The 18841-nt window shown below is 49.0% G+C and overlaps 1 protein-coding gene across 14 annotated transcripts in view; it reads right to left on the bottom strand.

Moving 5' to 3' along the window:
• Nucleotides 1-2731: 2731 nt before the first annotated feature.
• The window catches only part of MAP4 (microtubule associated protein 4), a 165265-nt gene continuing 149155 nt past the window's right edge, over nucleotides 2732-18841 (bottom strand). For 8 of the 14 annotated variants that reach the window (XM_074844479.1, XM_074844568.1, XM_074844490.1 and 5 more), the window contains 7 exons: nucleotides 18470-18529; nucleotides 17983-18305; nucleotides 15598-15726; nucleotides 13990-14082; nucleotides 9138-9219; nucleotides 6810-6922; nucleotides 2732-4547 (listed from right to left, as the gene is read on the bottom strand). In XM_074844479.1, the coding sequence (XP_074700580.1) occupies nucleotides 4338-4547; nucleotides 6810-6922; nucleotides 9138-9219; nucleotides 13990-14082; nucleotides 15598-15726; nucleotides 17983-18305; nucleotides 18470-18529 (1010 nt within the window). In that variant the 3' untranslated portion in view covers nucleotides 2732-4337. Of the gene's footprint in view, nucleotides 4548-4637; nucleotides 4659-4841; nucleotides 5020-6809; nucleotides 6923-9137; nucleotides 9220-13989; nucleotides 14083-15597; nucleotides 15727-17982; nucleotides 18306-18469; nucleotides 18530-18841 lie in introns of all 14 variants that reach the window. The other 6 variants (XM_074844528.1, XM_074844538.1, XM_074844500.1 and 3 more) reach the window with 6 other exon arrangements.

The following is an 18841-nucleotide window of genomic DNA, read 5'->3' as shown; positions in this document are numbered from 1 at the left end:
CTATGTCACGGGATGATCACAGTGGGTGCGACAGGGGAGTCTCGTGTGTCCGAGCTCTGACTCCGGACACCAGCCGGTGGCCAGCGAGACTCCCGTGAGGGGAAGGGCCAGCGCTTACTCTAGCTGGATCGCAGGTGGGGAGGGGACGGGGAAGACGGAGCGCGCTGCCTGCTGCTGCCTCCTCCAGCACTTTTCCACCCCACAGGCTGCCTCGGGGCCAGGTGACTCTTCTCCCAACCCTGGAGGGCTGGTGGCCTCCAGCCACTCGGCCCTTTTGCCAGGGCAGCGCTGAACGTGACCAGCTCAGGAGGGGCTCGGCCCTTGCATCCATGGGGAGGCCACAGGAGTCCCCTTGTCACCCCAAAGATCTCACCGGCATCAACCTCCTGCCGCCTTCCAAGAAAACTAGAAATTCTGCCTAAACAACACAAACACACGAGGGTCCTAGAGCCCCCCGCTCGCACACCGACGCTACGCGGGGATCAGCATAGAAAACTACATTCAGTTTGTGGTCAGGACGCTGACCTGAGGGGAGGCGAGTGCTGGGGGGCAGCTGCAAAGCCGCCGGCAGCTCCCAGCCTCCCCCTCCTGCGGCCTCAAGCCCACAAACCTGGTTACTTGAACGTGCTTGAACGGTATAAAAAGCCCCAAAGGAACTGTATATGCCACTGATAATGCAGGGAGACAGCGGGCTCCAGCAGCCGGGCTGCAGCGGAGCGGCCGTGGGGCAGGAGCTGCCCCCCCCCGCAGCCCTTCCCGCCCCACCGCAGCCCGCGCTGCTTGCTCCTCGCTGCCCCCAAGCAACCGCTCAACCCCAACCACGAGCTTTAGGAAAGATCTTTGCTGAGCATCTTGCCCAAGGCAGGAGTGGAAGCTGCACCAAGTGCTGCCCACACACCCCTGCGCCCCATCCCGCCAGGCCCAGGCCATCTCCCAGCTCCCCGAAGCCCCCGGGGCTGCTCTGGCCACCCCAGCCCTCCCCTCCACCCCACACTGCCACCCCAAGAACAGAGTCACGCCGAGCGCAGGAGGCACCTCGGGACAGGAACGTGTACATTCAAGTCGCATCTAATTCAGACCACAATTCATTGGGTTTTTTTGTTGTTCCCCCCCCCCCCCCCCCCAAGAGAATTTGCTACCTCTAGCCCTAGATCAAGCCAATAGCCAACACTGTTCCTTCCCCTGCTCTGCCCAGCTGGGCTGGTGCTCACCCAGCCAGCAGCTTCTCCCCAGTCTTCATTTAAGGTCTCAGCATTAACCAGCTCGTTCCCATCTCTCCAGATAAGAACCTACAGTCATTTTCACCACACGTGGATCTTTTCCCAGGCTAGCAATATGCACAGCCATTGCCTTGAAATAAAATTAAAAAAAAAAAAAAAATCCTTATTAAAACCAAGCTGTTCTAGAAAAACCACACCGAACTAGTGTCTCTGGATTTAGTTTATCAGCTAAACACAGGCACAACAAGTGTTAGAGAAAGTGGCACAGAAGCACAGGGCGATCGGTCGGGGTTGAGCGGAAGCACGGGGGAGTCTGGGGAGGTTTGTGCATGTTCAGACAGGCCTGTCCTGCAGCCAGGAAAGCCTCATCCAGGACTGCCCAGCTGTCAATACATCAGATAAATCAATGCAGGGGGAGGAGGAGGTGTTACTGCCCCTTTGCAGGGTGTTTGTTAGGGGTTTGCTCGCCTTTTTTTTTTTGCCTTTTTTTTTTTTTGTGATCTCAGAAGATAAAGTGCAACGTTGCCACTTGCCTTCCTCCTGCGGCGCCTGAACCAAGAACGCGGCCGCCTCCCCACGCCCGGGGCCTCTCACCCCTGGGCAGAGCAGCAAGAGGAACGCGAGGAACGCGACATTTCAGCTTCCACCTCCTCTTTGGTTCACCACGACCACCTCCGGCCTTCGCCGTCCCCCGCCTCGAGCGCCAGCACCAACATCCCCACTCCTCTGCCCCGGAGGTCGGCTCCAGCCCGCTCCTGCCTGTCCTCCCGCCGCTGCCTGCACAGCCCTGCCTGCCCCAGCCCGCAGCACATCTGATATTATTGCCTGGGGAAGCGCAGCCCCTGCCTTCTCCTGCCGAGGGGAACCTGCTCTCCTCTCCTCCAAACTTCCCCTCAATTCAAGTGTTGGAAAAAAACCAAACAAACCAAAGAAACCAAACAAACCAAAACAAAAAAAACAACCCAAGATTGACAAGATCAAGCTGGTGTTTAGAATTTAGCAGTAAGAGAAAGAAGGAAGCATCAGCGAAGGGGCAGTGATATATACCGGGGGGCAGCATGCGGGTGAACGGGGTGTCGGAGGCAGCACCATCCTGGGCCCGGCCGGAGGGTTTCGAGCATCACGCCCCAGCTCTGCTCTCCCGAAAAAGGAGGTTTCGGAGCCGTGGCCCAGCTCCAGCCTTTCTCTGGGCAGAGCTGGGCCAGCTGGCGGGTTAGTGCGGGCTAGTCGAGGTCCCAGGCCACACAGCACGACACGAGGGCAAGGAGCCACCGGCTCGGCCGTGCTCCCGGGTCTGGGATTAGAGGGATGTGGCACGGAGGGGAGGGGAGAGGTGGGGAGGGGGAGGAAGAAGAGGAGGAGAAGGAGGAGGAGGAGGAAGGGAAGCACTGGGAGTTTTCTGGGGTATATATAACCGCCCCTTTCAGGTGCAAATCTGCATTGCTTATTTAAATTTGTATTCAGAGGAAAAAGCACTTATGAAACTAGCAGACGACTTTGATGCAAACTAGTACATTTTAATGCCATTTTATTAGAAATCATGCAAACTTTTATATAAAAAATACAAGTGCAATAAGAATCTTTGTGTGTAAATACAGATTCCGGGTTATCGTGTCATTGTCGGCTTCCCAAAGAAATATTCCCACAAGCACGAGAAGCTGCAGGCTTCCCTCTGTCCCTCCTTGAAGAGCCCCCCCATAGCACACGCCTGGTTCAGTTCACTTTGATCCCAGTGTTTTGTTATTCCGCTTTTTTTTTTTCCTGTTTTTGCTTTAAATTAGTTTGACGACCCAAGAACACTTTTTTTTTTTTTAATTTATTTACATTTCATTTCTTTAGTGTCATTTGCAACATGAAACGAGGAGCTCACACCTCAACGAGTAGGTAAATCTCCTTCCTAGTCAGAGCTGCAACTCCCTGGCGATTCGGAACCTGCCCCCCCTGCCCCAGCCAAGGGCTCTGCCTCCCCCCAGCCCCTCCACAGCCCTCCTGCTGCCCCCACCAGCCCTGCTCAGCCTGACGCTACGGTCACCCATCCATCAGCCTCCGTTAAAACAACACGCACGCACAGCACAGACCTGCTTTTGCCTCAGAACTCACGGCCTGCGTTCACCTGCAACTCCACCGCCAAAGCAGCCTCCTGCCTTTCCTCCAGACCTCGGGCCCTGGCCGGAAAAATATAAAGCCCAGGGCTTTGGCTGTGCAAGTTAATAAATAAACCGTCTTTGCCTTGCTAATGTGCAGAAGGAATCCTCCAGGGCTGGCGGTTTGGCCCTGCAGGAGGTTTTACAACACGTCTGGTTGCAGTCAACACAGGCTTCATCTGACCTGTTACAGCAAATTTTCCTTTAACACATTCTTGTGCCTTTCATTTCAGACATGGCTTAATCCCGTGAATTTGCTCCATCATTTTAAAATATTTAAAAAGAAAACCCAAACAAAACAACAACAAAAAAAAAGTTACAATTGCTGGATATGTCAATAAGAAGCCAGCACTGCAGCAGCGGTTAATGTCTCTACTCTCCTACGGTTAGGAAAAGGAGGAAAGAGAAAAGGAAACTTAGCATGGGTTTGTAGCACGATAAATCATCAACACATCGTCACAAAGAATAAAAGGTTAAAGTCAACAGTTAAAACAGCCTAACGTGTGTGTATAATATATATCATCATCAAACAGGATCAGCAGAAACTGAAGCGGCGAGGAGGAAAAGGTGGGTTTTTAAAAAAAAAAAAAAAAAAAGGACAGAGAAAGATAGATCACAGCTTATCCCTATTAACTCTGGCCTGGCTTCAGCCACCAGCAGCGCGGGCGTGCTCCTGCCCAGCCCCCCAGGCTGGGCGTGCAGCTCCCCGCCCCGCGGCACTGACGCCCGCCCTGGTCTCCCCCGAAAGCAGAAGGGATGAGGCGCGGAGAGGGAAGGGAGCCCCTTCCAGCCAAGACGGGCCCACCGGAGCTCGGCGCGCTCGGGCAGGGCGCTTGGAGGAGCCGAAAGGGACGCTAAGCCCTGCCTAAACGCCGTCCCCGTCCCATCTAAAGCCAGACGCCGGGTTAAGAGAGCCAAGCTGCGTTACTCTGGGGAGCAGGCGGGAGAGGGGGCTTGGGGGGGCGTGGGGGGGTCACAAGCCTTGCTGGGGAAGCGCTGCAAGGGGAGCTGGCTGTTGCAGCGGTGACAAGGAGGCGGCTGAGCCCAGGCTCTCGCTGACGGATGTGCTACGCCAGGGGGAAGTGCTGCTGGAAAGGTTGGGGGGTTTGGAGACGACGATTTCCGCTCCGTGGTCTGTTCGAGCCTTGGCCTTCTCACGGAACGTCAGCTTGTGAGATTCAATCTGCAGCGACACAAGGGCAGGTGAGAAGGGGAAGGGCAGGAGGAGGAAAGAGGAGGAGAGAGGGGACAGGAGGGGAATGGAAGACGATACCATAATGTCATCATTAGATGCCTGGAAAATAAAAGGCAATTTTCTGAATTAAACAAAGGCAAGAAACACCCTACAGACATCGATATAAACAGTTTTCAGACTACAGCGGTGTGACCAGTGCCCAGGGGCGGCTGCTCTGCCCTGCTGCCGTGCTCTCCCCACCCCACCCGGCAGAGTGCGTAGAGAGAAGGCGCAGGCACTTACTTGTTTCTTGTATCTGAGTCTCGAAGCTCTGAATTTCCCTTTGGTCACCACCGCTCAGGGCAGTGGGCACTGCTGGCCCTACGCCATTCTCCCGCATCTCACTGCCTGCCTGGGCCGCTGTCACCTCTCCGTTCTGAGGGGCTGGCGGGAGCTGCCCTGGCTCCGCGCTCCCCTCAGCCTACAATGAGACAACGGGGTGGGGAGGACGACAGGGACGAGTCAATAGAAGATGGGGGTGAGGGGTTGGGGGTGAAGTGCGGGTTCCCGGAGCCCCCTCCGCCCTCCCCAGCTGCCGAGACACACACAGGGACGAGGGGGGTGTTTGGAAGCGGCAAGCAGCCCCTCCGCTCCCCGGGAAGCCGCCGTCCTGACCAGCTTTCCAGCTTCTCACGGTGCTGCTTCGGGCCCCGCACTGCTCCCTGCCAGCTCGTCCGAGCGCGGGGGCCATGTCCCTGACCGCGGGGGCCGGAGCTCAGCACCCAAACCAGGGCCTGCAGCACCCCGGTGAGGGAGGACAGCCGAGGCAAAGGCAGCCCAAGGCACGCTGACGGGACTAAAGCAGAGCGCTGCGGGGTCACAAGCAAGCACGGGGTTTGGGTACGTCGCAGAGAAGCAGCCTCTGTTATCTGGGGACACGTTTCTATACCAGAGCCACACGATCACAGCGGATCCCAAAAGGGGAAGGCCACGTTTGCACAAAGCACCTCATCTTCTTCACTTGGTGCTGGACTGCGAACTGGGAGCGTGGTCTTTAGAGAAGACCCCATCCTGGTCTCTCCTACCTCAGCCTGGTGATCCTACCTGGAGTCACCAACCTCTACGAGCCTGGGAGAAGAGCCAAGTCTTCCTGCTGTTAGAGGAGAGACTAATACGCTGGTGGGAGCCTGCTGAGAGTAACGCAGGGCGGCTTGGAAAGACATTTGGACACCACCAACGCTGCAGGGCCTGCTGCAGGCACACTGAGCCCCCGTTTGCCAGGCTGAAGTTTACATAAAGGTCTGGAGATCGGCCTGATGTGTCCCCAGCAAATATTCTGGCAGTCGCCCCTTGCCTTGTTTTAATGGGGATGATGAAGCACAAACTAAATACACTTGTGAATTCTGCTGCATGATCTGCTCTTTAGCACAGGGATTATTTCTTTCAGATTCACACGGCATTTAACACAAAAGCTCAAGCTGGCTGAACTCTAAAACCTTCCACAGCACAAAAGTGTTCAAACAAAACAACGCTGGGACAACCGAGGGACCTCGGTGTTAAGGTTTCTTCTCCTCCCTCTGTCTGTCCTGCTGGGGGCAAAGACTAAGTCAGATTTTAGCAGTTCTGATGCCAGAGCACAGGAGTGTTTTCTCTGCTTCCAGAGCTACCAGCCAATTCAGAATTTCACATAAAAGCCCCAGCATTAGTGACTACCTAAACATAACCCCCAGCACTGCTCTCTCTCATCCATATGTGGCTCGATGGGTCAAGCCCACACATCCATCACGAGGGGGTAATTTCCCTCCCCTAAGTGTGGATGTAGCGAGACCTGCATCGAGGCTGGGCCATTTTCTGTTCTCCCGGGGAGAAGGGCTCAATCACAGCAGTGAGAGCGCAACAATCTTTTCTTATCGTCACGCAAAGGGCCTCTGGGCTGGGCTGCAGTACAGGTTACGGGCTGAAAAGTGCTCCTGAGGGCCGCAAGGTGCCATCTCCCTGCACACACAGAGCTTTGATCTCACCAACTCTACCGGGGATGGATAAAACAAACAAAAAAAAATAACGCCCAGCAGGAAGCCATTCAGGCAGGCGGTTCACAGTGCTCTCCTCTTCAACTCATACTTACTCCTGGGGTTCACAACTGAGGCCACAGAAATACGCAGACAGCTACAAAAGGCTGGGGGTGAAGAAGCTGTGCTACATCAACAGCAGGACAAGGAGAACCACCAAATCGAAACCTTACCCCAATGTGCCAGAGCTTGCTGCACCCACCTTCACGGTTCCTCCTGCTGGCAAGTGTCCCACGTTGTCCAGAGAACCCACTTTGGCTTGGGCCTTCTCCTTGAAGTTCAGCTTCTGGTTCTCGATTTTGACATCTCCTCCCCCTAGAACAAGATCATGTAGGAGTGAGTTTAGACTGGACATGAGGAAGTATTTCTTTGCAGAAGGGGTTGTTGGGCGTTGGAATGGGCTGCCCAGGGCAGGGGGGGAGTCCCCATCCCTGGAGGGGTTGAAGAGTCGGGTTGACCCAGCGCTGAGGGATCTGGTGGAGTTGGGAACGGTCAGGGTGAGGTTCATGGTTGGACTGGAGGAGCTTCAAGGGCTTTTCCAACCCAGAGGATTCTGTGATTCTATTAATGCTTCCAGAACAGTCCCACCTGAGACGTGTCCCCTTCCCAGCCCCCACCGAAGAACCACTGGGGACCCCCAAGGTACTTTGCAGGAGGGACAGGACCAAATCACACATTGGGTGTCTCAGTCTCTCTCCAGTTAAGGTTCAGTTGACAAACTGGCAAGATCAAAGTTGGTGATTTCCACCAGTGCAGGCCAAACAACACTGCAAGAACACGGACAGACAGGCTGGAAGATCTCCTCACGCCACCTGTCTCACTAGATCTCCTCGTGAATCTGTCCCTCCCCCCCGAGCCGAGGCGTGAAACGCCGCTTCCACCCGATCCCACTGGTGTATTTCCAGTGGCTGATACCAGCTGCCCACTCCCATCTGTGTCCCTTGCCAAGGCCTCTGCCAGCTCAGCCCATCTGCCTAGTTTGTGCCAGCACATGTTCTGCTTATCTGTTCCCACTCCTACTCCATCCCTGACAGTTGTTACAGCTCCCTCCCTGACACACAGACCCACATGCCGCAGGCGTGCAGGCAGGGAGAAGCCAAGCACGGGGACTGGATGGACACCAGGTTCAGGAGAACCTGAAGAACAGAATCACAGAATCATCTCGGTTGGAAAAGCCCTTGAGGCTCCTCCAGCCCAACCATGAACCTCACCCTGACCATTCCCAACTCCACCAGATCCCTCAGCGCTGGGTCAACCCAAACAATTGCACATTCCCAGCAAGATCTTCCTAGATTTAGAATGCTGCAGTTTCCATTAATATATAAGATTATACGTGCAGTCCATATGCCAGGAGGTTTCTCGAAAAAACTATTTAAGTATTGCTAAGCACAACTTTGCTTCCCAGTGACATCATTAAACACTCAGTCCTTGGCACTTGGGAAGCCCGGCATGGCCCATGATGGAAGCCAACTGATTTGGTCTAACAGAATCAGTTAAAACATCTGACAACAGATGGATGGATTATTCTGCTTTAATCTGCCCTGGACAGGAGCAGTTATTGTCACGCACAGCTTGTCATTACAGAGCACTGAATAAACAGAGGTCATGTTTGTGGCACCACGTTCTCAAAGCAGGAGCGCGTTTGGAGGCATCGAACCGTGGTGCTCGGTGTGTAATGTTGAACTGCTTTCAACCTAACAGGCTGGCAGGAAGGTGCAGGAAACTCCCACGAGCAGACAAAGACAAGCTTGTAGGATTTCTTTTCAACTTTGGTCAGTGAACTTTGTCCCTGGTGCAGGGATGTTTGACTGCCAGGAGTCTTCCCGTGCAGTTAACTGTCCTCAGGTAGAGACAAACCAGCAAAAGTCAGTGAACTGACTATACTTTAGGATGCTACAGTTCAAACCACCTGCCTACAGTCACAGTACCTTGAACTTGAGCCTTGCCTACGCTCCAGCTGAGCCATGGTCACTGCTTGGTTAGGAAACCTGAGTTTCGCAGGAATTCACGCAGAGTAATTGCTGTGTTCTCAGCGGGAAGCAAGTAATTCCTGCACACTCATCCCATAATATGGCATTAAAGCGCTAAAAGTGTTTTATATAAGACAGGAGCTGCCACTGAACTGAAGGCTAAAAATACCCTTGTATCTGCTTTGAAGAACTGGAGGGAAGTTACTATCTCCTTCCAGAGTACACACATGTTCAAAGAGCCCCAGTGCCCACTGGAAACATGGATGAAGCTGCCAGACTCCTGGAATGGTCATGGCAAGTATCCACTCTTTTTTTTTTTCTTTAAATGGGGAGTTAAAAGAGAACTCTGTCAAAGCAGTAGATTATCTTCACAGGCAAGATGAAATCCAACATCTCCACTCATGAAACCACAGGAATTGCTGAAGAAGCTAGGCAGTACTTCTAGAAATACTCCCTGAACACAACAAACCCCTGAAACGATTTCAGTCACAATCCAGGACTATATTTAAGTGACATGTGATATCTACAGACAAATCATGAGGAAGTGGTAAAATTTCTACCTGGCTTATGCTTGATATTTGCTTTAGAGCCACACTTCGAGGACACTTTGGAGAGGTCAACTTTCTTGTTCTGGATCTGCACCTAAAGAGACAAAACCAAACAACTCAATGCAGAGAAACATTTCCTGTGAATCTGGAGGCCAATGGGCCATCTCAAACGTCAGGCCACACTTAATAAACCTACAGCCCTTTTCCACTGTATTATATTTTCATATTGATTTCCCAGTCACTGTGTGCCAAATGCTTTAGTGTTATTTAAAGGTTTGCACCAGCCAGAAGTGGTTAATGTGAGCAGCAGAAATTGAGACCAGATAAAACTTACAGATGGACAGTAACCAGAAACGGGAGTCTTGAGTTCACGGCACATCCACAGAATACAAAAGCAGCACTTGGGAGAGGGACCACAGAAAGGGGATTCCCTTGCCACGTTCCCCAGACTGTCTCTGCCCAACGCTGGCTCTGCCTCTGAAGACACAGGCCGCTCCAGACAGTCACCAGGACAGATGTCACCTCACGGCTCTACTCAGCCACTCTCTCGCTGTGGGGCCACAGACATGCCACCAGCTCCAACTTTTTCTACCATCAACGTGCAGACTGCCCCGTGCCTAACTGTCAGGCTTTGTTTGCAGTCTCCTCACAACGGTCCTTCCTCCCTGCTGAGGACAGGACACCAGGGAGGATCATCGTGCCCAGATGAACTGTTTGAAGAAGCTGTCCTTCTCAAAGACAAAACACGGGGAGTGGGGAAGCTACTCCCCACTATTATTTCCTTTAACCTCATTCTACCAGTGACTTGACACTGGCATACAAAATCATCACTGAAAAAACATTCAGTGATGCAGTCACGAAATCATGAGGTATTCATGATTCAGGAAATGACCTTCTTCCAAGTCAATAAGCCAAATGTTGTAGCATGATGTTTGTGGACATCAGTCTGAATTTGGGAAGTGTCTTCTCCAGGGTAGGGCAAAGGTGGAGTCAAAACGTCACAGGTTTTATGTCTTTTTGCTCAAAAAAGTTTTCATCTCCGAGACCTGGACCAAGTGCATTGTACAAAGCCCCATTTCTGACATCTTTAAAATTCCTCCTGCAGCTCCAGATGGATGAAAAATTCCTCTATTCCAGAATGAACTTCTCGTCTAACTACTTGGAGATTTTTCATTTCATACAAACATAGGATAATTTATACCGGAAGGAACTTCTGGTCATCTGGTCTAACTCCCTACTAAGCTGACATTATCACTTTCCATGGGAAAAATCTGGGGTTTTTTGGTAGTAATGTTAAGAGGATCACCTCTCCCAATTGTGTCAGCAACCACCAGCTGACACGTACATGCACAGAAAGTTCTGCTATAGATCATCTAGCAGAGAAAATTAAAATCTTTCTTTTTGAACATGACAAGAATTCATTCACTTACCCGCTACTCTAGAAGCTTATTGAGAATGATCATGATAATTTGCAATGCATCTTTCTCAGGAAGCATGAATCCTCCTACTACTTGTGAAGGGGGATGAGTCAAAGCCCTGATGCCTTGTTTGCTCAGAATGAGAAGAACAGCAGAGTTCAGCCTCCTGCTGCGCTGATCCATGTTCACATACCCTGACTCAGTGACACCAGACACTCCAAAAAGGTGAGATCACAGCTACTGAATTTGATTTTCTTGGGGGTTGCTAGTAAAGTTACTACAGCTTTTATAATGGGTACTTGATTGCTTGGAACTGGAATAAAACTAAAGTTATGTCACAGAATGCATTTTAAAATAATAATGTTTGCTATCAGCTAGGCTAGACGTACCCAGTTATGACTCCTCATGATTTCACCTGGGGATCCAAACAGTTATACCTAGATGGAAGTGTATTTCTTGTAAGATATCTAACATTAGCTGGTTTGAGTTTGCAATGGGAGACACGTTTAAAGGCTTGCATTCATAGAGCCAAATACTCAGCCTCTGGTGCCAGAAGTTAACTTTAGATCTGAAAGCTTGATACAGAGGGTCAGATGGAAAATGTGATCCTCATTTCTTCTTAAGATTTTCTATCTCTGACCATTTCCCAATCCATCCAAACAGGTCAAGCCAAAGGGTAGAGAAACACATGTACATTCCAAATCACCTTGTTAAATCTTCAAAAGCATGTACATTACCTGCACTTTGTAAAATCTACCTCTTTACTCTTGCTTTCTTTAAAGAGAGAGGGGGGAAATACTAAAGCACAACAAAAGCTTTTACTCAGGAAAGCTAACTATGTTCGTGTCAAGATATTTCTGGCAAATATAACGTGAGTAGGAACAATATCTACTGCTTTTGAACACGTCTTCTTGGGTATCTTGGAGGGGAGAAGAAATTATCTCCGTGTATGGAAGGCAAAACGGGTACCCAAACAGAGTGCACCAGCTAGGAGCCCCTTCACTTAGGTAGGATGTCCATCACTTCTACCAGAGCAACCCTAAAGCTGAATCATAATTTGCTATTAACCACAGCTCTTGTTCACAGGATTCCTAAAAGCTTTCACTGAAGCCACAGATTAGAACAACAGACTTCCCACACATCCCCATCAGCAGTGCGGTTCAGGAATTAAACATCGGGAAGTCTTCTGACAGAAGTGACCAGCGTTGCTATTTGAACAAGAAAACATCTTGGAAGAAGACACTAATATTACAGTGCCCCAAAGGGAGCGAGCAGATATAAAAATGAAGAAAAGGAAACACTTTTATAGTAAGCCAGACTGGCCACTGTGTCTCGTTTTGGTACTGCCTGTGCTGGGTCTGGGGGCGTTGGATGGCTGGAAACAACCGCCTGAAGCTGCTTCGGGGGCATTTGGAACCTGGAAATAAGCAGCACTTTATTCTCAAAGCAAAAAGTATAAGTAGTTGAGCAAGGAGGAAAACTGCAGTGGTAAAAGGAGAGTTTGGAAGAGGAGGAAAAAGAAAGCAGGCACACACTTGTCCCCTAGAGTTGGGAATGTCCCCGGGACAAGACAGTAAAGAGGAAAGGACAGGTTTGGTGATTCATTAGAAGGAAGAATAGTTGACTAATGTAGTTCATCCGGCACGAAAAATATCCCCCACACTTAAATGACATTTCTGTTAGCCTCTAAAAAAAAGTAGGCATGAGATTTGCCCACTAAAAGGCTACCCAAGGTAAGAGCGGCAAAATTCAAGTGGCTTGGAAACACGGCTCCGTTGAGTGCGGGAACAGTCAAGTTACAACAGCTGCTCTTTCACAGCACAGCCACAGGGACTTCTGCCACACAACACTGATGATGTATAAACAGTCTGTGCCAAACTTGGGTGACAAACCCAGATGAAATATGCAGTAGGAACAGAAATGTGCACAACTAAAAAAATATTACGAGGGCACCTAATCGACATGATGGTCTCAACATCAGTTTTTCGTTCTATGGCGCAGAGGATTCTCCTGCCTGAGCATTTCTACAGGAAGCTCCATACACACACGTGTGTGCTTCTATAAACACGGGGTAAGTCACAGAAATATCGAGTAAGAATGGCAAATCCCACCGCTGGTGGGAATCTGCAAACTGGAAGGCAAAGAGGGCAGCAGAGATACGCGTCCAGCAACTCTCAACGGGAAGCCGAGCTTAGTTAAGCGAACGCTGCACGTGTGACTTCAACACCCGTCTCTGACCATCCTGGCAACAAACCTGTAGGGAACAGGCTTGTTAAGAACTCAGATTTCGTTGCCTCTTGCAAAGATTTAAGGAAGAATTGGTCACATAGAGCAAAGGTTCAGCCAGTTAGACAAATGCACATGTATTTCCCAGGAAAAGCAGCCACGGCAGTTTGCACCACAGTCAGGTCCTGTGTAGCACCTGTATCCCCTGAACCAGACAAGAGACAGAACACACTGACTGTACAGCAACAGTCTGGCCCCAGAAACTGAGTATTTGCAGGGAGTTTCATTGATGCTGGCTCTCAGGCTCTGGGTACAGAGGGCCCGGCACAAGATGTGACAGCTGGACATCGCTCCTCAGGAACCTGGCACAGCTAAACACCAATGGAAAAAACCTGCTTGGGCTTAAGTACTTCAGTGACTTTTTGAAACCATCCCATCTCTGTATTTCTGCAAACTATCCCTAGGACAAACAGCCTAGCATAGATTTGTTAAGGTAGCACGGATCTGCCCACAAGGAAACAAGCCTGCCAAACTATAGTCATGTTTTCAAAAGCTTTAGTAGCTAGTTAACTTTTTCTGCCAGACATTCAGGTTATAATACTCCAAACCAGGCACACAGACATTACAAGATTAGTCTTCTATTTTAATAAGCTCAACTCTGCTGCCAGAGATACCGGTAGCCTTTAAATTTAGAAATTAATTGCAGCTCAAGGATTAAATCCCAGAGTCTTTTCCTCCTCCTTTTTTGAAGTCTTGTGAAACAAGAAGTGAAATTAATCTGACTCAGGCGTGCTCTATTAGCCAGTGAAGAGTACTGGGCACTTCTAGGCCACAATTCATTTCATCTGAAAAATCAGACATCTAAAACAGGTCAGAGGATGGATGAGGTTCCTCCATTGACTGCGGAGGGAATGCACAGTGAGCTAACTCCTGGGGTCAACCATGTGCACGTCCTACCTTTGGTCATGAACACCACGGAAACCATGTGAGAAACAGGTCAGGTGTATTTATAGTACTATGAAACAAAACACACGCATTCAACTTAGCATCCCATGGGGGAGAAAAAAAAAATAATTCTCCAGCCTACATTATTTTCAGAAGCCCTGAAACTCTGCCACACCCTTCTGCCTGAAACAGAGCATTCTGAAGACTGACATATAAAAACATAGTACAAGAGAAGGAGTTAGTAGCAAGACAGCTTGCCCAGAGCCCATACTTACATTCCCACCTCCAGGGACATGCTTAATATTGTCCTTGGAACCACACTTGGACTGAACATGGCTGTAGTTCGCTTTTTTGGAGACTATCTGGACCTGGAATGTTACAGAATGGAAAACAACACAAGGGAAGAGGACTGGTTAGAGTTGTCATACGGCAGGCTGGAGTGGATGCTCTAACATGGTGGATAAACAAGGAGTTGTGTTAAACTCAATCCAACTTTAGTATTAGGTGTGAAAGCAACTGAGGAGGAGAGTGAGAAGAAAGTGAACAAAACGAGAGGCTGCACAGACAGTGTTAGTGCGAGAGCGTAAGCGCTACGTGAAGACCACTTCTCCATCTACTCTACGGGTTAGCATCACCGGGAGGGCCCCTGCCTGCCAGAGGGGCTCGGGTTGTCCGTGTTCCCGCACAGCTTCCCCAGAGCAGGGGGAGACAGCTTGGCTGCCTCCTGCCTCCACAGACCAGAGCCACGGGGCCAGCGCTCCCAGCAATGCCACCGACTGCCCAGCGTCTGCACTTTATTTCCATTTGCCTGGACTGGCTCCAGTCCTGGGTCATTCAAAACCTCTGGGCAAGAAAGCCCAGTCTGAGAAACAATTCTTCTGATGAAGGTTGTCAAACCTTCAGTTCAATTTTATCAGATGAGTCTTATGTTAATTGTTTCTCATTTAAACTAAAATGACTTGGACTTTTTCAAAATACAAAAGGAATATGCTAAGGGAGCTTTTACTCACAGAGGTAGTAACCGAGTTAGAGTAACGGGCCCGTGTTTACAAAGGTTAGTCACGACACGTGTTTAGTCTGGGAGTTATTTAACACAGCACAAAACGTGGCAGAAGCTGTACGCTGCTTTCTAGAAAGAGGTGATAAATCTGAAGCACAAAAGGAATCACCAGGACATTCTCACTTTAGCAGGTTTCCAAAAACTCCTTAGCCAGTTCAGAAAGACTGGATTCAGTGCAACAGCAGCTCTGAAAACGTACTCGTGCCATGGAAGTGTGTAGTGGTTACTGACTTCCCATCCGTTCATTAACAGGCTCTGCCTGATAATATCTGAATTAAACCAGCGCTGCAGGCACTCCCGCCTCGCTCCCCATCCCCTCGTGCTGAAATACCATGTCACAACAGCTTCAGAGTAACCCGTCACATGGTGACCACCTAATGCATGGAGTTAGAAAGTTTTGATCCAACTGGGTCGGGAATATTGCAGGAAAGATATTAAGTCCTTACTATTCTGCAATCTTAAAACAAGCAGCACTGAACTAAACCTCTCTTCCTAGTTACAAACTAGTGCTGTGTATGAAGAACTGGTGTTAAGGGAAACCTCCGACTCAAAGTTAAGCCTATCTACCTAAAAATGAAAACGGAGGACTCTGCTCTGACATTTACACTTGCAGAAGGCATGGAAAAGATACCTACGACAGCAATCCCTGAACGTGTTTAACTGGGAACATCTCGAGGTTTACAAGAAAGAATTGGAAGAGTGTCTGTGCAAGGAATAGTGACACTGACAGAAGAAAGCAGAAGAGTTGAAGAGAAGGGAAAGTGATTCAAAATGGAAATGTTTTCCTTCATCTCCCACAGAGAAAAGTCTGAAATAAACTCACTTTCCCATTGGGCTGTTTTGGGGCACCCTCTTTTGATACGGTTGTTTTAGTAGTAGCCATTTTAGAGACTGCATTGGGTTCAGACTTTCGTGCAGCAGCGGCTGATTCTGGCTTTTTCTCTATTTTCCCCTAGATGGAGACAAATGGATGATTTCAACCAGCAAAAGCAAAAGTGTGGGCAGGAGAGTACGTGAACACAAGCTACCCAGATAAACTTAGTAGAGCCGACAACCCAGGAGAACTTCTTACATGCTGTAATCCTCAGGCAAAATATAATCCCGTGCCCGGCAATGATAAAACTAAGGGGGTGGAGGGGAAGCCACATCATTCAGATACAGGATGAAACAGGCACCCTAGGGTCATAAAGCAATAATTAAGTTCTCCATTTCTCGAAAAACTCATAGGTGCCCTTCACTGGTGTCTCATCATTTCCCCAATGCCACACTGGCAGGTCTCCAAGTGACCCCAGTACATTATATTCCACCGAGAAATTAAACCCACTCTCTTTGTAACCCAACAGCAGCACAGGACCACCTCCTTCACATTATAGAGATCTTAGAGGCAAACACATCCACCGGCTGATTTTCTGTGCATTCAAGCTCCAAGAGCTCTGCGGGATACAGATACGCTGTGCTCCCACCTCTGCCTTCCCACCCACACACTGCTTTGACTCAGGCTTTGAGATCAGCAGCTGATTTAGTTTTTAACGAATCAAATGCAGGTGGACCTAGCTAATCCAGCTCAGTAGAAAATTGAATGAAAATTTACAGGTTTTAGAAAAATTCAGCAACTACATGAGAAAATCCATTCTTCTGCTAATCCAGGTGAGTGCAGCAGAACCTGCATTTTTGGGGGGGGCTCAGCATAAATCCTGTATTTCACTGATCTACCAGCAACAGAACAGCAAACAAAAAAACCCCAGCGTTCCTATGGCATTCTCAAATTCTAAAAACATCTCAGCATAAATAAGACCACAAAAAGAACAAATTACTTAAAAGTACAATTGTTCGGATTTAACAATTCTATGAAAATATTTAGAAAATAAAGGACAGTACAATTAAGTGTAAAAATAAACTCCCTTCAACTGACACAGTAACCCTGTAAGCTAAAAAGCTCTGCAATCCTCAGAACCCTAGCACAGTTCAGAGTAACAATCTTACGTGTTCTTTCCGACCAGATGGCAGGTTTTCTCAACTACTATTTGATTTCAAGCTACAATATATGGTATATGAAAGGGTCACCCTCCTGCTTGCTTCAGAGTTTTTCAGCACTTGGTTTGTCATTTCCAGAAACTCTGTTTTGGGGAGTGGAAGTTTCTGTCCTCTAGACCTCCAAGCTCTGAGGACTGTACTATGATACCGTGTACAACTGAGATACTCTTAACTCTGAAGAATAAATCCATATTATATCAATGCTGTCTGTGACATACAACACCAAAGCCCAAGAACGCCCTTGACTTTAATGTGCCTGAGAGGAGATTAAGGCTCCCAGCATGAAAGGTGCTCTCCCGGCATCAGACTAAAGTTATATGCCGAGTTACTCACTACCGCAGACCTGCAGCAAAGATAAGTGGGCAAATCCGTTCCACTTTGTGGAAATTAAAGCCCTCTGACTACGGGTAAGCTGCTAACACATTTGGTCAGGCAAAGATGGGTGTATCTGTTATACAATACCCAATAAAGGTTTTATGATTACGCATATCCACAAAATTATTTAAACCCTCAAAGAGGCTACAGGTATATCCCTAAACCTTTTGTTATTTACATGGTAGATATTCACAGTGAAAGTGTAATTTAAGGCTATTACTGCCTGAGAGCCTCAGGTTATATCTATGCACACGCTTCTCCCTACTGCTCATTCAACACCACCCTGTTCTTTTCCTGTGGCCACCACAGGTACCCAGCGAGCAGTGTACGCAGACCCATTTCGTTTTAGCTTTAGGTCTGACAAGTTGAACAGAGTCCCCGTTCCCAGACCTGGGAAAGGTGCTGTGGAACTTGCTCCTGAATCCAGATTTCCTGCATCATAGTGCATTATTCCACCTTCTGTACCATTCAGCAGACTCAATTCCTCTATTCAAAGGCAAAGTTTTGCAATACAGACAAGGTTTTGCCCTTTCAATACCAACTAGTTTCTATGTCAGAACCAGTTTTGAATTCCTGTACGTAACACCGTGAAGGGTCTTACGGGGGATTCCTTCTGTACACTACTATCGCTGCCTTGTTAATGCCTTGTGCATAAACCAAGAACCCAAAGAGGAGCTCTGCAGAGCATAAATGAGAAGAGCAGTGAGGACACAGCCACCAAAATTAGCAAAGAGCACCCCTAATGCTTAAGAGTTACTGTTCCAAAGCGCATATTGTTATCAAGTTTGAAGAAACTTACCTTTCCTCCACCAGGCTGATGTTTAATATTATCTGTTGATCCGATTTTGGAACGTACATTTTTCAGATCTGGAGCAGAAACGCTGCTGGTTGGGCGAGATGGCTTGGAAACGGTGCTGGGTTTAGTCGGAGCCTTAGCAGTTGTTTTTTTAGCATCTGCTGTTGCGGTTGAGGTTGTGGTGGGTTTGGTTGCAGCAGGCTTGGTTTTGGGACGACTGGTGGCTACTCCAGGTACAGTAGGTGCGCTGGAGGCGGTGGTAGAAGGAGTGGTGGCACTACTTTTTACTGCATTCCCAGTAGCACTCTTAGGGCGGCTCAAGTCTGCTACAATGGTCACAGCAATAGTTGGAGGGAATGGGGGAAAAAGATGGGTCAGAGGCCATTTATACAAACTTTCTCCAAGTCCTAAAGCTGTACAGTGACCTGCCTAATAAACACAGCCCCAAAACAAGGAGGATTTGGTTTAGATGGAAACGGAACAAAGTTACCTGATGGTGACTTTGCAGAGGTCTTCTTGGCATCTGCAGGCTTTGCATCAGTCTTGATAGCTGCCCAACACAAAACAGACTGATCAGTATTTCAGAGCAGGAGCCAGTTTGCACAGATGAGAAGGTTGGGATCCCGGCACAGCCTCCCTGGAGGGCAGGGGCTCTCCGCAGCTCCTCGCATACTGATGGTCCTCTCCACCCACAGTTCCCATTTCTAACATGCTGCTTGAAAGAAAGCGTCTCAAGAATTAACTGCTCTGTTCGAACACCTGGCTGAGGTGGTCCTCACTGTAACAGAACTCATTCATGGTTTCCAGCAAGAGGATCAAGTCACCGTTCAATGATGCAACACACCTGGGCTATGGTTTGCAT

Source organism: Strix aluco, chromosome 1, assembly GCF_031877795.1.
Source record: "Strix aluco isolate bStrAlu1 chromosome 1, bStrAlu1.hap1, whole genome shotgun sequence".
In the NCBI taxonomy this organism is placed as follows: domain Eukaryota; kingdom Metazoa; phylum Chordata; class Aves; order Strigiformes; family Strigidae; genus Strix; species Strix aluco.
Note: the sequence above shows the minus strand (reverse complement) of the source record. Positions and strands in the feature narration are given on the sequence as shown.